Below are 27,357 nucleotides of genomic sequence, written 5' to 3'. Positions count from 1 at the left end.
CCTTTGCAGTTGAAGAGGACCGGAAGTGCACGAGGTTCGGCATGGGACTCTCAAATCTCTCAATCCTTTGCGTAAAGATCAACTTAATGGTGGTTGAAGAGGATTGGTAAGTATAGCTTTGGGAAATCTGAGGACTTAAAAACATTTTGAGAGAGGAGAAATAGTGGGATATATTCTTTAGATTTTGTGTGTGTGTGAGAGAGAATTAGCAAGCCAGAGGGAGTTAATTCTAGTGTCTATCTTTCCCTCCCACCCACCCCTAACTCAACCCTTGATTTTTAGACAAGAGACAGTTTCTCATTAAAAATCAATCAGGCTCTTATCTAAATCATACTATTGCCTCAGCCCTTATTGAGAGTTTAATCATCCCCTTGTAGGTCACTAGCAGATTAATTAGTGAATACGTCTATAAATTTAAAGTACTCTAATTCCAACTCCCTTAGCAAACTAAACTTAACTAGGAATTCAACAAAATTAAGATGATGGCAGCAGTCTAGTAATAAGAGAGGGACTTTCAAGTCTTTTGCATCGAGTATCACATGTATGATTTTTTACTCGCCAGTGAGAGATTGTATGTGTGCAACCTGTTCAAAGAGCTCCTGGCTCTCAGAAAATGAGTCTGATCTCTGAAGGCTAGAGTGGCAGACCTGGAAGAGCTGAGGAAGTCAGAGAGATACATTGATGAGACCTTCAGGGGACATAGTAGCCAAGTCCCAAATCCAGTCTAGCAAGCCAAGTGCTGCCTTGGATCAGAAAGGTCACATGGTTGGAGAGCATTATTCTGGGGTAGCAGGAAGTAATATGTAGCAAGGACCTGCTCTCCAGAAGATGCGTTGTCCTCTCGCACTGAGGACAAATCTCCCAGTGCTACTGCCCAGGAAGGAAGGGCTAGGTTGGCCATCATAGTTGGTGACTTGATTATTAAAAATGTAGATAGGTGGGTGGCTGATGGACATGAGGACCACCTGGTATCTTGCCTGCCTGGTGCAAAGGTGATGAATCTAATATGTCACCTAGATAGTATTATAGATAGTGCTGGGGAGCAGCTGGCTGCCATGATACATGTGGGCACCAACAACATAGGAAAATGTGGGAGGGAGATTCTGCAAGCCGAATTTAGGATTTTAGGTAGAAAGCTGAAATCCAGAACCTCCAGGGAGGCATTATCTGAAATGCTCCCTGTTCCACGTGCAGGTCCCCAGAGGCAGGCAGAGCTCCAGAGTCTAAATGCGTGGATGAGACAATGGTGCAGGGAAGAGGGATTCAGTTTTTGTAAGGAACTGGACAACCTTTTGGGGAAGGGGGAGACTTTTCCGAAAGGACGGGCCCCACCTTAACCAGAGGGAACCAGGCTGTTGGCACTAACTTTTAAAAAGGAGATAGAATGGCTTTTAAACTAGAACAAGGGGTGAAGCCGACAGTTACTCAGCAGTGCATGGTTCAGAGTAATGTATCTTTAAAGGATACTAATGAAGCAGGCGAGTTAGGGCATCCCAACAGAGAGGTTCCAATAAAAGCAAAAGTAATCCATATGCCCTATAAGTTAAAGAATTACTGGAGGTAAAGAATTCCAAATTATCCCTATTCAACTGAAAGCAGGTTGTTAATACAAACAAAAACTGCATTTTGAAATGTCTGTATGCCAATGCCAGAAATCTAAGAAGTAAGATTTAGGCAGTGAATGATGAGATAGTCATAATTGGCATCTCAGAGACCTGGTGGAAGGAGATTAACCAATGGGACAGTGCTATATCAGGGTACAAATTAGATCGCAATGATAGGGAGGATCAACTTGGTGGGGGTGTGGCACTTTATGTCCAGGAGGGCATAGAGTCCAACAGGATAAAGATCATACAAGAGAGGAAATGTTCAGTAGAATCTATATGGGTAGAAATCCCATGTGTGTTGCGTAAGAGTATAGTGATAGGAGTATACTACTGTCCACCTGGACAAAATGGTCAGACAGATGATGAAATGCTAAGAGAAATCAGGGAAGCAAACCAATTTGGTAGTGGAATAATAATGGGAGATTTCAATTACCTCAATATTGACTGGGTAAATATAACATCAGGACATGCTAGAGATATAAAGTCCCTGGATGGAATAAATGACTGCTTCATGGAGCTTTGGTTCAGGAACCGAGAGCAGGGAGTTAGTTTTTAGATTAGCCAGCATGGTTAAAAGGTGAGGTGAAAAAACGGTATTTTAGAGCCAAAAAAAAAAAAAATCCTTCAAAAACTGGAAAGAAGGATCCATCTGAAGAAAATGGGAAAAAGCTTAAGCATTGTCAAGTGATAAGGCCGGCAAAGTATAGAATTTGAAATGAAGTTGAGACGTAGAAGCAAAAACTCAAATTAAAACTTTTTAAAATATATCCGAAGCAAGAAATCTGTGAGAGAGCTGGTTGGACTGTTAGATGATCGAGGGGATAAAGGGGCTCTTAGGGAAGATAAGGCCATTGCAGTACGACTAAATGAATTCTTTGCTTCTGTTTTTATAATGAGGATGTTGGGGAGATACTGGTTCTGGAGATGATTTTCAAACATGATGAGTTAGATCAGTGGGTCCCAACTCTGGCCTGGGGACACCCCAGCCAATCAGGTTTTCAGGATATCCACAATAAATATGCATGAGAGAAAATTTGCATGTTATGGAGGCAGCGCATGTAACCCCAATATTTAGAAAGGGCTTCAGGGGTAATCTGAGAAGCTATAGACCAGTGAATCTGACTTCAGTACTGGGAAAAATATTCTAAAGATCAAAATCACAGAGCACATAGAAAGAAATGGTTTAATGGAACAAGTCAGCATGGATTTATCCAAGGGAAGCCTCTCAAATCTACTTCCTTTTTTTGAAGGGGTTTAATAAACATGTGATAAAGGAGAACGGTAAATGTAGTGTATTTGGATTTTTCAGAAGGCGTTTCACAAAGTCCCTCATGAGAAGCTTTTAAGAAAACTAAAAAGTCATGTGAAAAGACGTGATGTCCTTTTCCATGGATTACAAACTGGTTAAAAGACAGGAAACAGAGTGTAGGATTAAATGGTCAATTTCTCAGTGGAAAGGGTAAACAGTGGAGTGCCTCAGGGATCTGTACTTGGACCGGTGTTTTTTTTTCAATTATTTATAAATGATCTGGAAAGGAATAGGATGAGTGAGGTAATCAAATTTGCAGATGATACAAATTATTCGGTAGTTAAATCACAAGTGAATTGTGATAAATTGCAGGAGGACCTTGCAAGACTGGATGACTGTGCATCAAATGGCAGATTAAATTTAATGTGGACAAGTGCAAAGTGATGCATATAAGGAAAAATAACCTATGCTGTAATTACACGATGTTAGGTTCCAACATTAAGGAGCTACCACCGGGGAAAAAGATCTAGGCGACATAGTGGATATACCATTTTAATCATTGGCTCAGTGTGCTGCGGCAGTCAAAAAAGCAAACAGAATGTTAGGAATTATTATTAAGGGAATGGTGAATAAAATGGAAAATGTCATAATGATTCTGTATCGCTCCATGGTGAGTCCGCATCTTGAGTACTGTGTACAATTTGTTGCGCTCGGGGGTGGACCCTTGTCCTGGAGCAGTGGAGAACGGCTCCCTGGTAATGACTAGGAAGCACCTGCCCCCAGGGGGCGGAGCACTGGAGGAAACATAGGCCAGGATGAGCTTCACCACTGGAAGCCCGAGGTCCCCCCGGGAGGAGCCCGTAGGGACCCGGGCCGCTTGGACTTTGGTGGGCCTTGCAGGGTCTCCTGGAGAGATGAAAGTCAGGCATGTCCACGGACAGGAGAGGAGCGTGGTCAGGTTCGAGTCTGGAGGTCAGGTGGAGCAAGGAGGACTAGAACAGCGTAGGTGATGACAAGGCTAGGATCAGAGCCAGAATCTTGAGACGTGGTCTAGCAGGCAGAGGTCTGAATCCGGGGATCAGTCCGAGGAGTGGTCAGCAAAGCAGGGTTCAGGTTCTGGAGGTCAGACGAGGTCACAGGCAGGCCGAGGTCAGAAGGCAGGCAGTAGGCAGATGAGTCGAGGTGCAGGCAGAGGTCAGAAGGCAGGCAGCAGGCAGGCAGGTTGAGGAGCAGACTGGAGTCAGAAGGCAGGCAGCAGGCAGGCAGGCCGAGGAGCAGACAAAGGTAAGAACCAGAGAGAGTCCGTGAGTACTATCTGGTAGACAACAGAAACAGGAGGACGCTGGAGAACTAGGATGCAGGAACAAGGCAGGAACAAGACTAGAACAGAAGGATCCTGGAATGAGACTTGGAACAAGACTGGAACAAGGTTCAGATGCAGTGACAATCTAGCAAGACACTAACCCGATTGCCAAGGCAAGGATGTATAAGCAGGGACTTCCTTATATCAGGGAATCAATTAGGGCGCGCCACGGAGCTAGGACCCGTCCCTTGCCCTACAAGAGGCCGGGCAGTCCACGTGCACGCGTAGGGGCGTGGCCAACACCACCGAGGACACCGAGCTCTGGTGTGAGGCCCAATGATTAGTGGAAGGCCCGGCGACCGCCGCTGTGGGACACCGAGGCCTGGAAGCGCTCGCAGCTGCCGCTAGGGAGGATGACCCAGTACCTGCCGTGGAACCATGGAAGTGAGCAGTCCTATGCGCGGGCCGGGCGTGGACAGGGTACGTAACACAATTCTGGTCACCACATCACAAAAAAGATATAGTTGCACTGGAGAAGGTACAGAGAAGGGCAACCAGAATGATAAAGGGGATAGAACAGCTTATATTAGGAAAGACTAAAGGGGTTAGGGCTGTTCAGCTTGGAGGAGAGACGGCAGAGGAGGGATATGATAGAGGTCTTTAAAATCATGAGAGGTCTAGAATGGGAAATGTGAATCTTTCGGATAACAGAAGGACTAGGGGGGGCACTCCATGAAGTTAGCAAGTAGCACATTTAAAACTAATTGGAGAAAATTATTTTTCACTCAACGCACAATTAAACTCTGGAATTTGTTGCCAGAGAGTGTGGTTAGTGCAGTTTTTGTAGCTGGGTTTAAAAAAGGTTTGGATAAGTTCTTGGAGGAAAGTCCATTAACTGCTATTAATCAAGATGATTTAGAGAATAGACACTGCTATTACTGGATTTAGTAGCATGGGATCTACTTAGTGTTTGGGTATTTGTCAGGTACTTGTAGCCTGGATTGGCCACTGTTGGAAACAGGATGCTGGGCTTGATGGACCCTGGGTCTGACGCAGTATGGCAATTTCTTATGTTATGTTCTTATCCTATATGGCTATTCACCCAGATGTGGCAGGGTTGTATTTGCCAAACAGAAAGTGGAGTAGAGATCACACACTCAACAATAACACAAAAAGGCAAGGTATGTGATATAAACTTGAAAGGTCCTCCAAATCAAGATATTCAAAAGTTGAGTGATTCAAAGTATTTTAATGTAAGAATTCTCAAAACCATATAGTTCTCAAAACATATTGGTGCACAGAAAAGTATGTTCTATAACACAGTCTTGTGTTTCACCTGAAGGCTGTGTCAGAAAGGACAATCAGGTAATAAAAGCGTTAATTCTGCAAAGCGATGATGTATACTTATACAGGGTTGCTTTTGCTACATCAGAACACACCCCCTTTGAGTTGGTACCAATTTACTGCCATCTTCAAACAGGCCCTGAAGGCTGTTGGTTTGCAGAACGAATGTTATGGAATACACTCCTTCCATATAGTCACGCCGTGCACTGTCATTCATGGCCTCCCCAGAGCAGTTATACAGCGAATAGGAGACTGGTGCTGTAGAAAATATGCTTCTTATATTAGACACAGTGGGGTAGACATTCAAAGATATCCGGTTAAGTAAGTTAGCCGGGTAAGACTAATTCACAAGGGATATTCAACAACATGGCTATGCTGCTGAATATCCTGTAAAAATAGCTAATTAGCCGGATAAGTTTTATTGATCAGGAAATGAGGAAACCCCCAGGGCTCTTTATGTTGTGGTGGGGAATTCAGTCTCTTGTGCACTCTCTCCTTAACACAGTCACTATCACTAATAATGTGATACTCACAGAGGTAGATCTCGCAAGCTGAATCCATCTCAATAAGGCAGCATGGAGGCAGAGATGGTGTTTAACAAAGACTTTACTGAAGTTTAAAGAATAAAGTTGAAGCCAAAATAGCACTTTCTTATCTAGCCCATCCCCTCCAAGACAGAAAGCCTGGAATAGCCATTCTGGTACCTAATCCAACCGGGGTTGTCAACTGGCTCCAGATTTTCAGGACAGGTTGATCCAGTCCTGGTTTTACTCCCCTGCACGCAGATATTTATAGTCTTGATTTTCTGAGGGAATGCAATAGGTGAATCAGAATAAGTCCCAGCATGCAATGGGGTAAAACCAGGACTGGATCAATCTGTCCTGAAAATCTGGAGCCGGTTGACATCCCTTGATACAACCCCTCTGTTCCTGCCATTCAGGAACAAATAGGGAGTGGGTAAGGATAGAGGAGACACAGCAAAGAAAAGCCCCCTACTCTCCCTACTTCAGCCCCTCCTTCAAAAGACAGCATGTGGGGAAGGCTACAGGAGGGAAGAGTCGGGAGCAAGAAGGAGGGGGGTTCTTTCTTTGCTGTGTCACCTCTAGCCCCTCCTTTAGATAGTTAGTTATTTTATTTGATATAGTGCCTTTCAATATTATATCAAGGCAGTTAACAATAAAAATATATCTCATAAGACACATAAATAGTAATTTAACATAATATAAAACAAATAAAATGCACTCAAAATACAATAAAATAGAAGCTCATATTATATAGTCTGTTAGTTCAAAGAAAAACTCCAAAATATCTTAAATATACATCAAAAACAAATTCATAATCATCACTGTAGAACAGGTTTAACAAGGAGGAATCAGTTAGTAAAGATGAAATAGCCAAGTCTTTGGGTCTTTTTAAATTTTACAAACTTATGCTCACAGCGTTAGCTCAATAATCAGTTAAATACACAATATTGGTGCCTGATGACTAAAAGGTGAACGACGAGTCATCTCTAGTCTAATTTCAGTGGGATATGGTACACACAAAAGACTCAGGAGCTGCCTGCTGCCAGCAGAGCAGGAAGGAGGGGGAGAGCTGGAGCAGAAGCAGTGCCAAGTCACAGCTGTGACTCCTGTGAGTGCTGTGTGGGGAGAGAGGTGATGTTTGTATGGCACTGGCTGGCCCTGTGTACCACAGCATATTGACATCAATGTGATGCAGGCCTCAGGACTGGATGCCACTTTACAATAACCTTGACAGGGGCCAGAGTGACTGGGAATCGCTCCTACTGTTCCTTTCTCCTACTGGGACAGGACAGGACAGGATCCACCCGGAAGGGATAAGTGGGGGCCATGTCTGATTTCTCTGGAATGGGGGGGGGGACAGAGAAGCCCAGGGAGGCCCAGTTTCTGGTTTTGTTTTTGGTGGGGGGGGTGATTTTTTATTTTTTTTGTTTAGTGTTTATTACAGTTCAGGAAATGAATGGAACAGAAGCAAACTAAACATGAATCGAAACAAAATAAAAATAATCAAAATCCCCCCCCCCCCAAATTATTTTGGCTCTATATCCCTAGAGAAGATATAATGGGAAGAAGATGGGAAAGAAGGATAGAGGCTGGAAAATGAATCTGTAGATACAGGGAAGCAAATATTTAAAGGCACTTAATTGGATAACTTTTTATTATCACCAGCAATCGCCCAGCTAAATTTTAGCCCAGATAAATCATTATCCAACAAAAATTAGCGAAATAAGTTATGGGTATTTTGGGGGCTTTCTGGGATATGGATACGTCAGCCAGGGAATTTGTCCTGTGAACTCCAATATTAGCAGTCAGCCGTTTTTTTGGCCAAATCTAGCCAACCCAGGAGCGGGTCTGGAGTTATCCGGGAATGTGGCACACAGTGGGTCAATATGAGCATTTCCATCTCTCCCATTGAACATGGGATCTCTGGAGATTTCAAGCCGAGAGGAGGAAATCCTATATGCGAGTGCAGCCCTGGGGCTGGGGAGCTGCTGACTGCTGAGCAGCTGTGGTTCAAGCTTGCCGAGGGAGAAGTCCAGCTCTGTGCTGCAGGCATGGAACTGCCCCGGGGATTCTGTGAATACCGGAAGTGCTGCAAGGGGTTGGGGGAGGCAGAAATGGTCCCAGGGGATAAAGATTTGCCTGGGCTTTGGAAAGGTGAAGCAGGGAGGTGATCCAAGCCTGGGAGAAAAAAAGAGAATCACAAACTGAGCCTGCTGAGGAGTGGTAAAGAGTAAGGAGCTGGTCAGAGAAAGGTCAGGGGGAACCTGATAGGGAGAGGAAATGGCAGGGGAGCAGAGCAGACCAGGCCAGGAGGAAGTGGGAAACTCAGCAGGTTAGAATGGGGATAGGAGCAGACAGGGATGGTATTAAGCTCCCTGCCTTCAAATTTAAGTTAAACTAGGCCTATATATAGGGAGTAAGGAGAGAAGGGGGAAATATGTGTGGCAGGGTCCCCTAATTCTGGTCCCAGCCCCCATGAATTTGCATTGGGGGTAGAGAGACTGAGCAGTGCACTGAAGATGTTTGCTACTGAGCTACTACACTGAGCCTCATGTTTGCATAAGAAACTGTGACACTTGCAACCTACTAGCAGTCACCTGTTGTCAAAGAAGAAAAAAGAAAACTTGCTAACGGAACTGCCTGTGTTGGTAAAAATTTGTTTTCACTGGCGTCAGTTTGTATCACCTTAGATCCAGCACTTGCAGGGTTTGCAAGTTTGGAAAGAGTCTGGTACTCTTTAGCCTGCCCAGAACAGCACTAGCACAGCAAGCAGAGCAGGAAGCAGCACAGTGGCTGATGAGGCGCCACACCAAATTGTGGAAAAAAATGTGCAATTTTCTCTCTCTGTCTGTGTGTAAGAGGGCAGTGACCAGCAGCAGTTGGAGACAGGAGACGGGAGAGCAGAGGCTGAATCTGGGTGAGAGCTTGGCAATAACTGAGACTCATCAGTTGCGGGAAAGAAAAAGTGCCTCTACAAAAAGATCACCAGGGTCTTCCCAGCCGCAGGGCCCGAGGTTTGTTTGCTACAGAGAGACTGAGCTAAGTAATTCTCAAATTCAAAGAGCCATTTAGAGGAGAGGAAACGTTCCTCCTGCTATATTACTTCCCTCTCTTAGTAACCAACTAAATATGGCCCTTAGCGACCTTGGGCAAGTCACTTTACCCTTCCATAGCCTCAGGTACAAAACTTAGATTGTAAGCCCTCTGGGGATAGGGAAATACCTACAGTACCTGAATGTAAACCGATGCGATATCTCAGATCGAATGTCGGTATATAAAAATAAATAGATAAATTACTGTTGTGGTGCCCTCTGTACGCCGAGCATAAACTCCCCCTGTGTGGACAGCAAACTAGAACCCTTCTTTCTGTGGTCGGCTGTCCATAGCCCAGCCTCTGTGACCAGCCTTCAGCTTAGGGAAGGTTGAGCGGTGCTGGTCCTCAGCACTGGACAAAAGAGTCAAGGACTGTGGTTTTTGGTTTACCCCTCCAGGAGTCAAGCTTGCAGCATCCAGCCAGAGAGTGTTTAGCACCTTTCTGCATTTATTTCAGCCGGGTGCCATCATTATGTGCACATCCTAGCTAGGACTTTGGATTTTGAGGAGGATTTTTTTTTTTTTTTAATTTTCTGAATAATCAGATGCAAAGTATCTTTTGGGATGGACTGTATGGGTTCCCCTCTCGCCTTTTGCTTTGTGTAGCCCAAGTACATGCTGCTGCACGGCCAGCTGCAGTGCCACTTGGGTCGTTTTCACTGATTTCCCCTGCATTGATTATTTAAATTAGAATCTGCCAGTTTATTACTCTTTTTCCATACTTCAGCTGCTTTTCTGCTCTTATATGCCAATTAACGGGTATATATTTTCTGTTTCTCTTATTTCTATTCACCTAGGGGTCGGTTTTCGAAAACGTGTGCATGTTTCCATGTGTGCGCGGTTCCCGGTGTACGCGATGATTTTATAACATGCGCACATTGGTGCACGCATGTTATAAAATATGATTCCCGTGCGCACATGCGAGCCAGATTTTAATGTCCGCGCAAGCATGTGCAGGCGGGTGGCCTCTCGCACACGCAACGGAGGGATTTTAAAAAGTGCGCGCGGCGACATGAGTAAGGTTTTCCCCGTTCCCTCCCAGCCCATTCCAATTAAGGAGCGGACTGCAAGGGAACTCCCCTATCCCCCTAACTACCCTTCCTACCTTTTCCCTTCTCCTCCCTGACCTCTAACCACTACCTAGCTAGTTAAAATTTGTTTTAATACTTATTGCTCTTTTGGAACAGAAGTAGCTTCCATGCGCTGGCTGTCTGAAAGCGCACGCTTCCCCAGAACTGGGCCTAATGACCGCTGTCCCAGTCAGACCCCAACTCGCCCCTCCCTGCCCAGACCCCGCCCCAGCCCACTCCTTGTGCATGGCTCGCTACTTCTGCATGCACTGGGAGATATGCACAGGGCCGGGCCGTTTCTAAAATGTACATGCATAGCCTGGCCCTGCGCATATCTCCCGTATTTTACGCACGCGGGCTTTTTAAAATTCGGGCGTTACTGTTTATTTACAAGTTGCTAGTAAAAGTTGTTTAAGTGTTTATTCTTGGTGAGTTGATTGTGTAACCCAGGCAAGTCCCGGGTTACCAGTAAGTCCTGGGTTGGTGCAATGTCAATTAGCTAGAGTAGGATGGATAGAGGGAGGAACCATTCAAATACAGCCCCTCCTTCTGCGGGGTCTGGAATGGCCTGCCCACTTGAAACAACATATAACTGTGCCCTTGCTACAGCTTGGGAGGCAGTCCTTTGAGTTTAGAACAGAGCTCAGAGAGAGAGATAGAGAGAGTTAAGCTATTGTGTTAGTTTACAGGCCCAGTCAGTTTAGCCAAGCAAGCCCTGTTTGGTGGTCCTGGCCAGGGTTGGGATGGTTTCTGCCAAGTCAGTACAGAACTTGTCTCGTTGGACTTTTACCTATTTGAGTGTAGGGGGCCTCGCTAGAATTTGTTCAGCTTCTGGGCTCAGAGAATGGGGAAACCTGGGTCTGGGCCTGGACAAGTTAGGGAAGGCCTGCCACGTTGCCTTGGTGAGGAAGGGGTTGTTAGTGACCTGCTGTGAGTCACCCCGGAGTTATCTTTGGTTTTGTATGCAAAATTTTAAGACGCAGGTTGGAAGTTCTTTTTTTTTAACATGAACATTTTATTAACGCATAAAAATGGTAACAATACAACAATAAAGCATGAAACACAGAATAATGCGTCAGAGTATCTTTTCAAACCCTCCCATGTTGCTTCCCCACAAGGTTGGAAGTTCTGACTGCTCTTCCTTCCTGCTGGGAGTATTGAGAATCCTACTCCAAGGGATCCCTCCCATCAGAGATTCAAAGGAAAGAACAAGGACTGCATAAGAACAAAGAAAGTTTGCATCATCTAACAGTGAGTAAAGGCAAAGTCCCAAAGGTCACCCATCCGGTGATTTTTCAAAACCCTAGGGAAAGATAGACTTTTAACTCTCTGTTTAGCAGTTTAGTATTCTGGCCATCTGGAAGGGGTGTCCTGCCCATCCAAAAGACACCCTGCTCACCTGAGACTCTATTTTTACAAAACTGTGGAGGGTAGCAGTTCCCCAGACTTTGGCAACACATATTCCTGGCCAGATTGAGGAAAATCTTGTAACAAGCATATTTAGTGGTGCTGTGGATCAGTATTGTGCCAGCTTACAACCATTTGCAACAGTAAAGATTTATTTGGACAGTAACACAGTGGCTCCTATGATTTCTTTGGCACACAGCGCACAGCACACAGAGTGATAGAATTTCCTTAACCCAGGAAATTCCAGAGGGAGAGTTAGTCACCCCATACTGGGCACTGAGAGGACTTCTTTCATCCGCCAGTCAAAAGAACCTACACCCAGGAAAGGGAAAGCTAGCCTGGGTTCCTGCCCCAAAGAACTTATAAATTCTTTTATGGCCCCAATGGAGTGCACTCCACACTTGGGGATGGGCTTATCATTGTATATGGTATATTGTGAAACAAATAAGGGTCACCAGGTGTGGTATTGGGGTTGGGAATGCAGTCTTACCCCCTTCAAGGAAGGCAAACCCACAAGGATTTATTATAGTAATTTCTTCTATAGTTAACTACCCCTCCCTTAGACCAAATAACTTAAACTACCTTGGGGGATGGTGGGTCACATATGATAAGAAGGTAAAAGAAAAAGAAGAGATTAGGAGACAGTAAGAGAAAAGACAGATTGAATGAGACATGGGAATGGGCTGAGGGGAGAAAGTATGTGATGGGAGGGAAGAAAAACTGTTGAGAACTGGCTGGGAGCTGATGAGTGTGAGTAGTGGATGGGCTAGGCTGGGCTGGGAGAGCGTGGGCTGCTGGGTAGGAGGGGTGAGTGGTGGGGATGTACTTTGGTTGGGGAGAGAAGAAAGACTGATGGGACTTTCATTGCTTCTCCAGCTCTTCTATTGGTAACATGTGTCCTCCCAATTCTGTAGCGTCTGCTGTACTATGTTCATTTAGACAGGGCCTTGCTGGGTGCATCAATAATCTGCCTTGCTTTTTTTCTCCTTTTTTTTTTTTTGCCATGGCAGTGTAATTTGTGTTGAGCAACCCCAATCACCTTGAAATCTTGGCTCCTATGACCCAGCCCCTTCATCCCCATTATGTTGTGCTGTCAGACTTTTAGGTCCCACTCCTTCTCAGACAAAGCTTATGAGGACATAAAAATATGCTTTCTTTTTTGCTGGTCTCGAAGTCTGTAATAGTTTGCCTAAGTCTTTAAGCTGTATTCATACTTTGAAATTTCACTACACAAATGCTAGAAGGCTAAAAAAAATAAGTTGGGAGAGTTAGAATTCATTGCACAAAATGAAGAGGTAGATATAATTGACATTGCAGAGATCTGGTGGAAGAGGATAACCATCGGGACACTGTGATACCAGCATACAAATTATATCTTAATGAGAGGATGGATCAAATTGGTGGAGGAGTGGTGCTATATGTTAAAAAGGACATATATTCATGTAGGATAAAAGTTCTGCAGGAAACAAAATGCACAGTAGAATCTTTATGGATAGAAATGTCATGTTAGAGGGGAAACAGAATAGCAGTTGGGGTGACTACTGTCCACCTGGTCAAATGAATGAACAGACAAATGATGAAATGCTAACAGAAATTAGGGAAGCTAGCAAAATTAGCAATACAGTAGTAATATCCATCAGGACATGCTAAGGAGGTAAAGTTTTTAGATGAAATAAATGACTGCTTCATGGAGCAGCTGCTGCATGAGAGGGAGTGATTTAAGACCTAATCCTTAGTGGAACACATGATTTGGTACAAGAGGTAATGGTGTTTATTTATATTTATATTTTTATTTATGGTGTTGCGGCCTCTTGGCATTAGTGATCATAACATGATCAAATTTGACTTGATAACTGGAGGGAGGACACTAAGGAAATCTTCAGTGATAGCATTTAATTTTCAAAAGAGAGACTATGATAAAATGATTAAAATACTTAGGAAAAACTGAAAGGAGGAGCTGCAAAAATTAAGAGTTTTCATCAAGCATGACATTGTTTAAAAATACCAACTTGGAAGCAGAGACCACATGTGGAAGGAAGGTCAAATGAATGCTGGCATGGATAAAAGGTGAGGTTAGAAAGGCTATTCTAGCCAAAAGAATATCTTTCAAAAAATAGAAAAGAGATCTGAATGAAGAAAATAGGAAACAGCATAAGCAATGTCAAGTTAGATGCAAAGTATTGTTAAGGCACAGACAGAATTTGAAAAGAAGATTGCTGTGGAAGCAAAAACTCACAATACAATATTTTCAGGGTCATTTAGAGCAAAATGCCTGTGGACCATTAGATGATAGAGGGGTAAAAGGGGCACTAAGAGAGGACAAAGGCATAGCAGAGACACTATATGAATTCTTTACTGAGGAAGATGTAAGGCAGATATCCATGCCAGAAATGATATTTAAAGATGATAATTCAGAGGAATTAAAACAAATCTCAGTGAATCTGGAAGATTTACTCCTTTAAAAAAAATACAAAGACTAGGGGACACTCCATTAAGTTAGTATGTAGCATATGCAAAATAAATCAGAGAAAATTATTTTTCATGCACGATTAAGTTCTATAATTCATAGCCAGAGGATATAGTTAAGGCAGTTAGCATACCTGGATTTAAAAAGATTTTGGACAAGTTTCTGGAGGAGAAATCCATAAACTATTATTAACCAAATAGACTTAGGGAATACCCACTCTTTATCACTGCACAATGGCAGCGTGGGATCTATTTACCATTTGGGAGCTTGCCATGCACTACTGACCTGGACTGGCCACTGTTGGAGAAAGGATACTGAGCCCGATGGATCCTTGGTCTGACTGAGTATGGAAATTATTATGTTCTTATATGTTCTTATGTAATAAGGCAAATTGAAAAACTAAAGAGTAGCAAATCACTTGGACCCAGACGGTAAATATCCTAGAGTACTGAAAAAAATGAAAACTGAAATTGCAGACCTACTATTAGTAATTAATAAATTAGTTAAAATCAGCTGCAGTATCTGAAGATTGAAGGGTGGCCAATGTAACACTAATTTTTTTAAAGGGTTTCAGGGCTAATTCAGGAAACTACAGATCGGTGAGCCTAACATCAGTGCCAGGCAAAATGGTTGAAATAAATTACTGAACATAGATAGTCATAGTTTAATGGGACAAAACTAACATGGATTTAGCCAAGCAAAGTCTTGCTTCACCAATCTGTTTCAGATTTTTGAAGCCGTAAATAAATCTGTGACTAAAGGTGAGTCAGCTGATTATAGTGAATCTGGATTTTCAGAAAGCATTTGACAAAGTTCCTAATAAGAGACACTTGAGGAAATTAAAAAGTCATGGGGTAGGAGGCAATATTCTATTGTAGATTGAGAACTTGTTAAAAGATAGAAAACAGAGAGTAGGGCTAAACAGTTAATTTTTTCAATGGAGAAATGTGAATAGTGAAGTGCCCCAAGGATCTGTACAGGAACCACTGCTTTTTAACATATTTATAAATTACCTAGAAATGGGAATAATGAGTGAAGTGATAGAATTTGCCAATGATACAAAATGGCTTATGGATTCAAAGTTGTTAAATCACAAGAGAATTGTGAGAAATTGCAAGAGGACCTTTAGAGACTGGGAGATTGGGTATCCAAAAGCGAGATGACGTTTAATATGGTAAAGTGCAAAGTGATGCATTTACAGAACAGCAATCCAAATTATAGCTACACAACCCAAGGACCTACATTGGGTATCACCAACTAGGAAAAGGATCTAGATGTCATCCTGTATAATATGTTGAAATCCTCTGTTCAGTGTGCAGTGATGGCCAAGAAAGCATAGAAACATAGAAACATATAGAAACATAGAAATGACGGCAGAAGAAGACCAAACGGCCCATCCAGTCTGCCCAGCAAGCTTCACATTTTTTCTCATACTTATCTGTTTCTCTTAGCTCTTTGGTTCTATTTCCCTTCCACCCCCACCATTAATGTAGAGAGCAGTGATGGAGCTGCAACCAAGTGAAATATCAAGCTTGATAAGTTATGGGTAGTAGGGGAAGTAACCGCCGCAATAAGCAAGCTACACCCATGCTTATTTGTTTTTACCCAGACTGTGTTATTCAGCCCTTATTGGTTGTTTTTCTTCTCCCCTGCCGTTGAAGCAGAGAGCTATGCTGGATATGCGTGAAGTATCAGTTTTTCTTCTCCCCTGCCGTTGAAGCAGGATATGCATTGAAGTGAAGTATCAGGCTTATTTGGTTTGGGGTAGTAACCGCCGTAACAAGCCAGCTACTCCCCACTTTGTGAGTGCGAATCCTTTTTTCCACATTTCTTCTTGCTGTTGTAGCTTAGAGCGATGTTGGAGTCACAGTAACCATGTGTATGTTTATTGAATAAGGGTATTGTCTCCAGGCAGTAGCCGTCATTCTGACTAGCCACCCACTCTTTATTGACGGCCTCTTGATTTTATGGATCCACAGTGTTTATCCCACGCCCCTTTGAAGTCCTTCACAGTTCTGGTCTGCACCACTTCCTTCGGAAGGGCATTCCAGGCATCCACCACCCTCTCCGTGAAGAAATACTTCCTGACATTGGTTCTGAATCTTCCTCCCTGGAGCTTCAAATCGTGACCCCTGGTTCTGCTGATTTTTTTCCTACGGAAAAGGTTTGTCGTTGTCTTTGGATCATTAAAACCTTTCAAGTATCTGAAAGTCTGTATCATATCACCTCTGCTCCTCCTTTCCTCCAGGGTGTACATATTTAGATTCTTCAATCTCTCCTCATAAGTCATTTGATGAAGACCTTCCACCTTTTTGGTCACCCTTCTCTGGACCGCCTCCATCTTGTCTCTGTCTCTTCGGAGATACGGTCTCCAGAACTGAACACAATACTCCAGGTGAGGTCTCACCAAGGACCTGTACAAGGGGATAATCACGTCCCTTTTCTTACTCGATATTCCTCTCTCTATGCAGCCCAGCATTCTTCTGGCTTTAGCTATCGCCTTGTTACATTGTTTCGCCGACTTCAGATCATTAGACACCATCACCCCAAGGTCTCTCTCCTGCTCCGTGCACATCAGCCTTTCTCCCCCCATCGAATACAGTTCATTCGGATTTCCACTCCCCATATGCATGACTTTGCACTTCTTGGCATTGAATGTCAGCTGCCATGTCTTCGACCACTCTTCCATCTTCCTTAAATCCCGTCTCATTCTCTCCACTCCTTCCAGCATGTCCACTCTGTTGCAGATCTTAGTGTCATCCGCAAAAAGACATACCTTACCTTCTATCCCTTCCGCAATGTCGCTCACAAAGATATTGAAAAGGACCGGTCCCAACACCGATCCCTGCGGTACACCGCTTAAAACCGCTCTCTCTTCAGATAGAGTTCCATTTACCATCACACATTGTCTTCTGTCCGTCAACCAGTTTGCAATCCAGGCCACCACCTCGGCACTCACTCCTAAGCTTCTCATTTTATTCACCAGTCTCCTGTGCGGGACAGTGTCAAAAGCTTTGCTGAAATCCAAGTAGATGACATCGAGTGCTCTTCCTCGATCCAATTCCTTGGTTACCCAGTCAAAAAAGTCAATCAGATTTGTCTGACAGCATCTTCCAATGGTGAATCCATGCTGCCTCTGGTCCAGCAATTCTCCCGACTGTAGATAGTTCACTATTCTCTCTTTCAACAGTGACTCCATTACTTTTCCCACCACCGAAGTGAGGCAAATAGAATGTGAGGAATTATTAGGAAAGGAATAGAGAATAAAACAGAATATTATAATGTCTCTGTTTCACTTTATGGTGCGAGTGCACCTTGAGTACTGTGTGAAATTCTGGGCACTGCATCTCAACATATACAGCAGAATTAGAAAAGGTACAGACAAGAGCATCCAAATTGATAAAGGGGATGGAATGATTCCCCTATGAAGAAAGGTTAAAGTGGTTAAAGCTCTTCAGCAATGAGAAGAGATGGCTGAGGGGAGATATGATAGAGGTCTATAAAATAATGAATTGAGTGTAATGAGTAAATGCAAATTGGTTGTTTACTCTTTCAAAAGAACAAAGAATGGAGGAGATGCAATGAAGTTACTAGGTAATACATTTAAAACTAACAGGTGAAAATATTTTTTGCTCAATGCATAATTAAGCTCTGGAATTTGTTGCCGATGATGTGGTAAAAATCTGTTAGCTGGGTTTTAAAATGTTTTGGACCACCTCCTGGAAGAAAAAGGCCATAAACTGTTATTGAGGTGCACTTGGGAAAATCCACTACTTAGCCCTGGAATAAGCAATATGGAATCTATTGAAGATGTTCACATTAATGACTTTGAGGCTTTTTATATTGAATACAGCTAAATAATTAAACACAATTTGAAGTTTAATTATAAACTCCCCTATGATTAAAATAATGTATCATTGTTATTTTCATCCTACAGGACATCATACAGATCACCAAGTAGAAAATGTTTTTTATGTTCATAAAGTGAAAAACTTACCACTAAACCTCATCTACAAGATCCATCCATCCATTGAGCTGAAGACTTTTTAGTTAACTTTTAAGTCACTGTGTAGCCTTCATTTAATATCCTTTACTCCAGAACATTTGAAACCAATTTTAATCTGCAAACTATCAGCAATCATCTGAGAATGGACCAATAAATGCTTTTGAACTGATTCCAAATGTAATATGCAGAGGTAAATACAAGTTGTATAATCATATCAAATTTATGTGGTATTTTAGACTATCTATGATCACTGCTATGTTTTTTATTTTGATTTACAGTAGGTTGTTTTGCTGTTAGTAGCTGTCTTCCTTAGCTACCATAATCCAGTAATTTGCAGGTTGATGTAAAACTTTTTGATATGACCAAGGTACCTAGAAGGCATACAGTAAAAGGTGTCTAACAATCTGAATTACAGGAAAATGAATTGTATCTACTTTTTACATTTTTCCTTCTCTGGATGGCATGTTTTCTTACCTTTCACTTCTGTAGTCGCTGTACCATTCGACCATGCTGTCCATTTGCTTTTGTGCTTCCCAATTTCTTGAACTTTGCATATGTAATGCCCTTGATCTGTTTGTCGAATATTAAGAACCAACAGTTTATAACTAGCTCCCACTCGCTCTTCATACAGGTGAACTCTCTCCTTGTTACGGCTATAGTTCCCATAGTATTGAATGCCTCCAAATTTGTTCATTTTTATCATTAAGTATTCCTGCCCAGTGGACGATGAAAGGATCCAACGGACAGCCAACAAGTTATCAGTCCTTTTTTTTTGAGAGACATGGCAAAAAAGGGTGACATTTGCACCCTCTATGTATCGAACAGCTGGTCCAGGAGAAACTGTTACATTTAGGCCCTCACAAACATCTGTAAATAAGAGAATGAAAAATGTTTTAATTCCTTATATTGCAAACAAAGCGCATGCAACAGGTAATCATATTATAGCTTACAGGGGTTCCCCATCATGAACAATAAAAATACATGCTCAAGCCATCACTTGGGCTGCTTTTGGGCATGTATGGGACAGATGTGGAGGACAGTGATGGAAAAAGGATTGAGAGGACAGGGAAAAGACATGGGGACAAGAAGAGTTGGTATTGTGTTGCATTGGGATTAGATGCACCTTCCCAAATTGGATGAATCTCTACTAGGCAGATTAGATGTGACCATATTAGTTCTTCTTAGCTCTTCGCTGTACATTGGTTTCTTTTGTTTAGAGGTATTCTGTTTATTTTGGAACATTTTTGTCTGAACTGAGCTTAGGTTATCTGCAATATCATTCATGATTTTATTCCAGGATTCAAAAGCTATGGAGGCATTAGCTTGACTAAAGTCAGTGAGTTTATTTTTAACAGATTCTTCAAGTACATCTGGTTCTATATTTTTCTGAAGGTGAAGGTTTGGTTATTATTGACATTTGTTTGCTTTGTGTTGAGGAGGTCTATATCCACTTTTATTAGTTGGTGATCAGACCAGGACAATATTTTGTGGGCAGTATTGATTAGACAATTATTGTAGTTGGCAAATATTAGATCTAGGATATGTCCTGCTTTATGAGTGGGGATGGTTACAAATTGTGACCATCCCATTTCTTCCATGTTATCTAGAAAGATTTTGCATGCTGTGCTTTTCGGTGTTCTATCTAAATGTAGGTTAAAGTCTCCTATAATGAGTGGAGTCAGGTGATGGAAATGAATTATAATAACAATAATGTATTAAAAAAGATAATAATACCTTGTCAAATTCTAATCAAAAGCTTTATTAAGGGATTGTTGCACCCAGGCTTGGCAGGAGGTCACATGCTGCACAATCATTGCACCAGGAGCTCCTGATGTAGGGGCAGATATGTTTATCTAAAAGTTACTCTACTTTTTTTTTATAAACTCTTTATTTATAGCATTTTTCATGGCATACATGAGGCACAATGCAACTCCAAGTCAGACATACATTCCCGTCACTAATATAACACAATAAAGCAATGCAAGACATGAAAGCATACAGATACCCAAACAGGCCTGGCTATTAACAAGCATTTTGAGACAGTCCCATCAAGTATTCCCCTGGGACACACGGTAATCAAGATATAGCCCCCAGATTTGTCTATATTTGCAATGCTCATGCTTTAAGGCATATTGCAGTTGCACCATAATAGCCAGCTCTCTCACCTGTGTCTGCCAATAATCTAAGCAGGAATTTCACTTCCAAAAAGTACCAGTGGTAAGCCAAATTGCAAGTAGAAGCTGACTCAGTAACCCATGAAATTTACTAGGTATCCCTGAACCCACCCATCTACCCAGCAACCCAACCTGTGAGGATACATGAACAGAGACTCACAAAATATTTGCTATCTCTTGAGTCACTCTTTCCCATAACCACAGCACTCCAGGGCAAAACCATTACATATGTATGTAGCTCCCTATCTCACTGCAACCCCTCCAGCAAGAGGAATTTACTTCGGGGGACATATTTGAGAAGTAAATCGGGGTTTGACAGGTTCTATTGAGTAGCTTAATCATCAGTTCCACCTGCCTTACACAGACAGAACTGCAGAGTGCAGACCACCAGATTTGTCTCTAGTCCTTCGCAGTGAGAGATGTTCTGAGGTCTATGTTCCATTTATCAATTATAGTTTGGGAAGTGTCAGGACCAAATTTCCCCTGAATCATTCCCCAGTACATAACTGAAATACCCCTAAGATAAATTCCTGGATCCCCCAAGTATATTTCAAAACCATTAGGTGGCTTCCTGGTAAGGGAAAGGTCATATCTATCAGCCACCGCAGCTCGAAGCTGCAAGTATTGAGCATGTGCATTTGAAGTCAATTCAAATTCCTCTTCAAGAGAGGCAAAAGTGCAGAAAGATCCAACCTTCCAGAGCTGAAATAAACTGTCTAGTCCCTGCTCTTTCCAAATTTTACACACTGGAGAGAAAGAAAATGCCAAAAGAAGTGGATTACCATGAATCGGGGAAAGTAAAAAAAAAGATTGTCACTGGTCATTCCCAGATATTTCTGAACCAGCTTCCATACATTAAAAGTGTGGGCTCATCTCTGGATTACTGACAACAGAGGGAGAAAGGACAAGATGGCTAGATCAGTAACATCCACTTGCATTCTCTTCAAAGCAAGTCTGGAGTCATCATGATGCCCCAGCCAAGACTTTAAGCACATCATCTGTGCTGCTCACAAGCATAGCTGATGATTATGAAGATCTAAGCCTTCCTGATGTTTGGGTAGCCATAACTGGCAAAGCAGAATCCATGCCTTTCTCTTATGGCAGATAAAATGAGACATAGCTCAATGCAGTCTTTGAACACATGAGCTGAAATATTATATGGATTATTCTGAAACAAATATAATAACTTTGATAGAACACACATTATTAATAGGTTAACCCATACCATCCAAGAGATAGGAAAATCTTATCATGCTAGCAAAGCCTGTTTCATCTTAGATACATAAGAATCAAAATGTTTAGAATATAGATCTCCAAAATCCTGGACGATGTAAATACTCTAGTAGTGGAACCCCTCCCATACCACCCTGAACCCTGAAAGACACTCCAGAATAGAAATTTTGGATCCAAGAGGGAAGATTTCATACTTTTCCTAATTAACCTTATATCCAGCAGATTGTTATAATGCCTCAGCACCTGCAACAAAGCCTGCCCTGAGACCTGTAAGTCAAACATATAGATACGCATATCATCAGCACATATGATGTTTCCTGGAGAGGGTGGCGGATGCTTGGAATACCCTTCCGGAGGAGGTGGTGAAGGCAAAAACAGAGAAAGAATTCAAAGGGGCATGGGATAAACACTGTGGATCCCTAAAAACTAGAGGATGGAAATGAAGAAAAAAGTGCATGGGGTAACTTGCTGGTTGGCAGTTACTACTCTTAACCAATAAGCCTACTTACTGTTAATACAACTTCATCATTGCTCGCTGCTTCAACGGCAAGGGAAAAGGGGAATGGAATTCAGACAGTAACCAATGAAGGCCCTGACTTTTACAATCTGGGGAAACAAATAAGTATGGGGATAACTTGCTGGTGTGGCAGTTACTATCCTTAACCAATAAGCCTGATAACTGATAATCTTGGGGGTACAGGGAACTGGATTCAAACAATAACCAATGAGGGTCCTGACTTTTATAGTCTGGGAAACTGATAAGCATGGAGGTAATCTACACAGTGCAGCAGATACTACGATTAGCTTGCAGGGCAGACTGGATGGACCATTTGGTCCTTTTCTGCCTTCATTTCTATGTTTCTATGATGCAAAGTCAACATTTGCTCTCTGCTTCAATGGCAGGGGGTAACAGGGAATTGCATTCAGATAGTAACCAATTAGGGTCCTGACTTTTATGGTTTGGGAAATAGATTAGCATGGAGGTAACCTGCACGGCATGACAGATACTACCATAAGCTTGCTGGGCAGACTAGATGGACCATTTGGTCCTTTTCTGCCGTCATTTCTATGTTTCTATGTTAATAAAGAAAGATCTTATATTCCCATCTCCTGAACAGATCCTTGATGTTAGGATCTCTCCACATGGCTGATGCAAGCGGTTCTTTAGCAAGTTCAAACAAAAATGTGGTAAGGAGATGCCTCTGCCTCATGCCCTGAGCTACATTAACAAATGGGGAATGTGTACCATTAATCAACAGTCACACATGAGGCTTTGCGTACATTATCTGCATTCAAGAAATACATTTGTCCAGTATTTTAGCATTTCTCAACATTGCAAAGAGAAACCCCCAAGACAGCTTATCAGAGGCCTTTTTTGCATTGAGTGAGATCTCCATAGCTGACCACTCGATAATCTGGCCATATTAAATAATCTTCTAGTATTAGAAGTAGACACTTTTCCTTTAACAAATCCTGTTTGATCTCTGTGTACTAGCAAGGGTAGAACTGCCTCAAACCGTGTCTGAGTTAAGTCTGTTAAATCTGAGTTTAACAACGATATGGCTGTATGATCTACAGTCCATTTCATCTTTCCCCTTTTTATGTATTAGGGAGTTAAAAGCATCTCCCAAATCTCCCAATGACCCTTCATTTTTTCCCACCTGATTATACAACTGCGTCAAATAGGAGGCCAACAGTGAAAAGTATTTCTTATACAGATCAATATGATAGACATCAGGCCCCGTGCACTTTCCCCCTGGGAGCGCCTTGACTGCATCCTGTATCTCTTGCAAAGATATGGGGGCAGACAAGACACCTTGCTGAGCCTCTCTTAAAGAAGGCAACCCCACGGAAACAAGAAAAAGAGCTTTTCAATATCCTCAGGTTTAGCCAAGAGGGAATCCCTAGACATTTTCATTGAAGCAATGTGAGACTTACACTACTTCCTCTTAACCACTCTGGCCAAAAAAGCCCCTGGCCTTCTATCACCATGCTCATAAAATTTCAAACGCATGAAGCGCAGAGCTCTCTCTATATTAGTCACTTCACGCGCTTGAAGATCTTTTTGCACTGCCTCTAACTTAAATTACTCTACTTGTACACCAGTACTGTTGCACTAAAAATAATGATAGACTTTTTGGAGCCATTTGATACGATGCGGGTCCATATCTGCTCTCTGCCGACAGCTTCCTGATGCAGCAGGGGCGCTCGTCAGCGGTGTCCTCGCGGCACAGCATGCATAATGTCTTGGCCCCCCCAAAGCACGCTGGCGTTCTTCCCGGAAGCTTTCACGTTAGTGCGGGAAATTGAAAGTACTTTAACCCAGCCATCCAGCACAAGCCTTGCCTTGGCTACAGGCTTGCTTGTGCTGGTGCTGCTTCGTTCTGTGTTCCCTCAGTGTGCCTCTGACTCTGGTTTGGATTGGATTCTGCTTTGCCTGCTGCTTGCCTCTGACCCTGATTTTGGACTTGGATTCTGCTTTGCCTGTTGTTTGCCTCAACCCCTGCCTGGACTGGGTTCTGCTTGGCTGCGGTCTGCCCTGAATCCTCCCTGGACTTGGACCCCAGTTAGGACTCCCACCTGGGTGTCTTGGCAGACTTCGCTCAGTCGCCAGATTGAGGTAAGACTGTTACACTATCCTTGGGTCCACACAATCTAACACCATTTTTGCACTAAAAGAAATGTTTGCTGATTTATTTTTTTAAATTTATTTAGATGTTTATATTCCACCTTTCAGTCATTTTGAAGAGAATTACATTCAGATAGTGTAGGTATTTCCCTGTCCTCAGAGGGCTTGGAATCTAAGTTGTGTTCCTGAGGCAATGGAGGGTGAAGTGACTTGCCCACGGTCACAAGGAGCAGCAACTGGATGTACCCTCTAGATATTATTTCTGTGTTGGTCTGTCTTTTTAAGTCTTTTGTTTGGGCTGAAAAAAAATTGTTGGTAACTTTGGGCTTTATGTACTTTACCGATAGATAGCATCAGGTCAATAAATGCATTTTTTTTCTCCTCTCTACTCTGATATTATGCAAATGTCCATAAAAAGATTGCAACACTACATGATGGATGTTGCCTTAATTTGCAGAATACGCATATTTCCAAATTTATATAGTTGTATCTTCTACTGAAACGTAACCAGTATTCCGTATTTGATTTAAAGAAAAAGTTATAGTTTATATATTCAGGATAATTTTCAAAGGAAAATGTTACAAACTATCATAGCAATTTTCAAAACCCATTTACCCATTTTAAGTGCACTTAACATGAGTAAAACCTATTGACAATTCAATAACATATATTGTAGCAAATAGATTTTACCTGCATTAAGTGCATTTAACGCAGATAAATGAACTTTTGAAAATTGCTATGCTAGCTTGTTCATTTATATTTTCCTTTGAAAATGACCCTGTAAGGCTCAGAATTTTAGTTTTAGTTTCTGGTTCACTTCTGTTATTGTGCTGTTGCAAAACTTTATGAAAGAATCACACATGGAGGGCCCTAGAAAACAGCAGACTGAGTAACACTGATATAAAGCCACTAAGAAGAAAATATCTTATGTTCCAAAAGTTGCATTGTAACTTTTATTTATATTCCACTTTTCACAGCGCTTCAAAGTGGATTACATTCAGTGTAGGTATTTTCGTATCCCCAGAGGGCTTACAGTCTAAGGGGGTCATTTTGCAAAGTTAGGTGAGGAGTCGGGGCGGACTCCGCTGGAGGCAATAAGGTAAGCCACATTTTCGTCACCAGTAGCACCACCTTTCACGGTGGCACTATTGGGTACGAAAGCCGGCAGCAATAACACTGCAGTGGCTGCCTGCTTTCACAGGCCCACCCCCACATTTTCACCATTCTGTGATAGAATGGTGAATCCAGGCCTAAGGGGGTCATGCTGGTAAAGGTTTATTGTGGTTCATGATGTTTCTGGACAGCCTCTTTCAGTATCCTGCAGGCTGGGGAGAGGGGGAGGGAAAGAGAGAGAGAGAGAAAGAGAAAGAGAGAGAGAGAGAGCACCTTGCTATAGTGACTCTTCCCTAGACAGGTATTTGTATCCCTATGAGAGGCCCACCTAGTAACTCGAGGTGGGGATTAGGTATTAGTGTAGGGGGTTGGGGGCCACTTTCACATTCAACATGAGACGTACAACAGAACAGTGGTCTCTTGTGAAGATTTGATGGCCTTCGGAGTGAGGAAACTCACTCTAAGATGAGATTTGGGCAATGTTCTCTCAAACTAGCTTGATGGACACTCTACCTGGGCAACAACAAGCTAGGTGGAGAGAACATTGTCCAAATCACATCTTGGAGTGAGTTTCCTCACTCCGAAGACCATCCAATCTTCACAAGAGACCACTGTTCTGTTTGTACGTCTCATGTTGAATGTGAAAGTGGCCCCCAACCCAATACCTAATCCCCACCTCGAGTTACTAGGTGGGCCTCTCATAGGGATACAAATACCTGTCTAGGGAAGAGGCACTATAGCAAGTCTCTCTCTCTCTCCCCCCCCCAGCCCGATACTGAAAGAGGCTGTCCGGAAACATCGTGAACTGCACTGATTTGTTGGTTGTTTTATCGAAAACATCGTGGCACACGAAGTTTCCCACGAAAAAAGCCTCATTTGCATGGGAAACACCCCTTAATGTGTTACCGGAAAATGAGGCCCTAAGTTTGTACCTGAGACAATGGAGGGGGAAGTGACTTGCAACAGGAGGACTCAAACCCTGGTCTACTGCCTCATAACCAACTGCTCTAACCACTAGGCTACTCCTCTACTCCTAACACTATACTGTAATAATAATAACCTTGGAAAAGTAAACGTGAGCAAAGTTCTGAGAATATGTCACACAATAACATATCAGGTTCTCTCCTCAGAATGCTGAAACCAAGTGTCCATGGGTTAAACTAAAGCTCTTTTTTTTTTAAAAAGTAGATTTAAAAACAGTCCTCTCCAACAGTCCCAATGTAATATATGAGTAAAAAATGTGCTTTAAAATTAAGTGCACATTTTTTTTACCCACATTTTAAAAAGTAAGTTAAATCCTGATGTAGCAGGCAACTGGTATGCGAATGCATTGGAAGTTAGAAAAAGTATGTTAGGAATAAAGATGTGCCAAATCAAAACAGGCCTATACAATAATCTTGGCGCTAATAAAATGTGCGAGGGTTTTCAGCACACATTTTTAACACCAAGACTTTTTTTTAACTCCCGATGCAGTAAACTAATGATATGCTAATGCATGGGGAGTTAAAAAAAACATAAAACAAAATGTGTGCTCGGCACAGGTCAAATACACATTTTAACTAGGGAAGGGAGTGGAAGCCCTGACAGGCTATCTGGGTAAGTGGCGGCAGCCGCCACTGCCAATTACCAAGACAAACTCTGATGTATGCGTCTATCTATTAACAGAAAGCTACCACAAGATAGATGCATAAATCAGTACTTGTAGAGCTATCTGCTGCAGGTCACTGTTTCTTAGCCAGATAAGTATTTTAATGCCCTCATTTGCATGGGATTTCCACGCAAGGGTGCTAAGCAGTATTCCCATTTGGAGACATGCATTTTCTGTGTGCAAAACTCCTTGCTGCATTGGCAGTAAGTTAGTTTTGCCCACGGAAAATGCACATTGAAATGTGCGTAGATAGGAACGATCGTTGAGCGCCCTTTTCTGCATCGGCCTAAAAGTGTTCTAATATTTACACACCTTTTTAGTTCAGCCAGATGCGCTAAAAAAAGTAGTAAAGTGAATGTGCGCAAACTTTACTAACATTTTTTATTAATGTAAAAAAATTGGAGGATATCTGTTCCAGAGCAGGGCTCCTGGGCCAGAAACTTCCTGGTCCTAGGGCAGAGAACCTCTGAGTCAGGGTTCTCAGGGTAGA

At 42.4% G+C, this 27,357-nt stretch overlaps 1 protein-coding gene across 1 annotated transcript in view; it reads right to left on the bottom strand.

Annotated features, from left to right (window-relative positions):
• Positions 1–27,357, bottom strand: part of VSTM4 (V-set and transmembrane domain containing 4) — a 118,387-nt gene that overhangs the window by 88,172 nt on the left and 2,858 nt on the right. The window contains exon 2 of the mRNA XM_029609623.1: positions 18,545–18,937. Within this exon, the coding sequence (XP_029465483.1) occupies positions 18,545–18,937 (393 nt within the window). The remainder of the gene's footprint in view (positions 1–18,544; positions 18,938–27,357) is intronic.

The sequence above is a fragment of the Rhinatrema bivittatum genome, chromosome 7 (assembly GCF_901001135.1).
Source record: "Rhinatrema bivittatum chromosome 7, aRhiBiv1.1, whole genome shotgun sequence".
NCBI classification, from domain to species: domain Eukaryota; kingdom Metazoa; phylum Chordata; class Amphibia; order Gymnophiona; family Rhinatrematidae; genus Rhinatrema; species Rhinatrema bivittatum.
The sequence above is the reverse complement of the archived record's forward strand: the minus strand, read 5'-3'. Positions and strand labels throughout refer to the sequence as shown.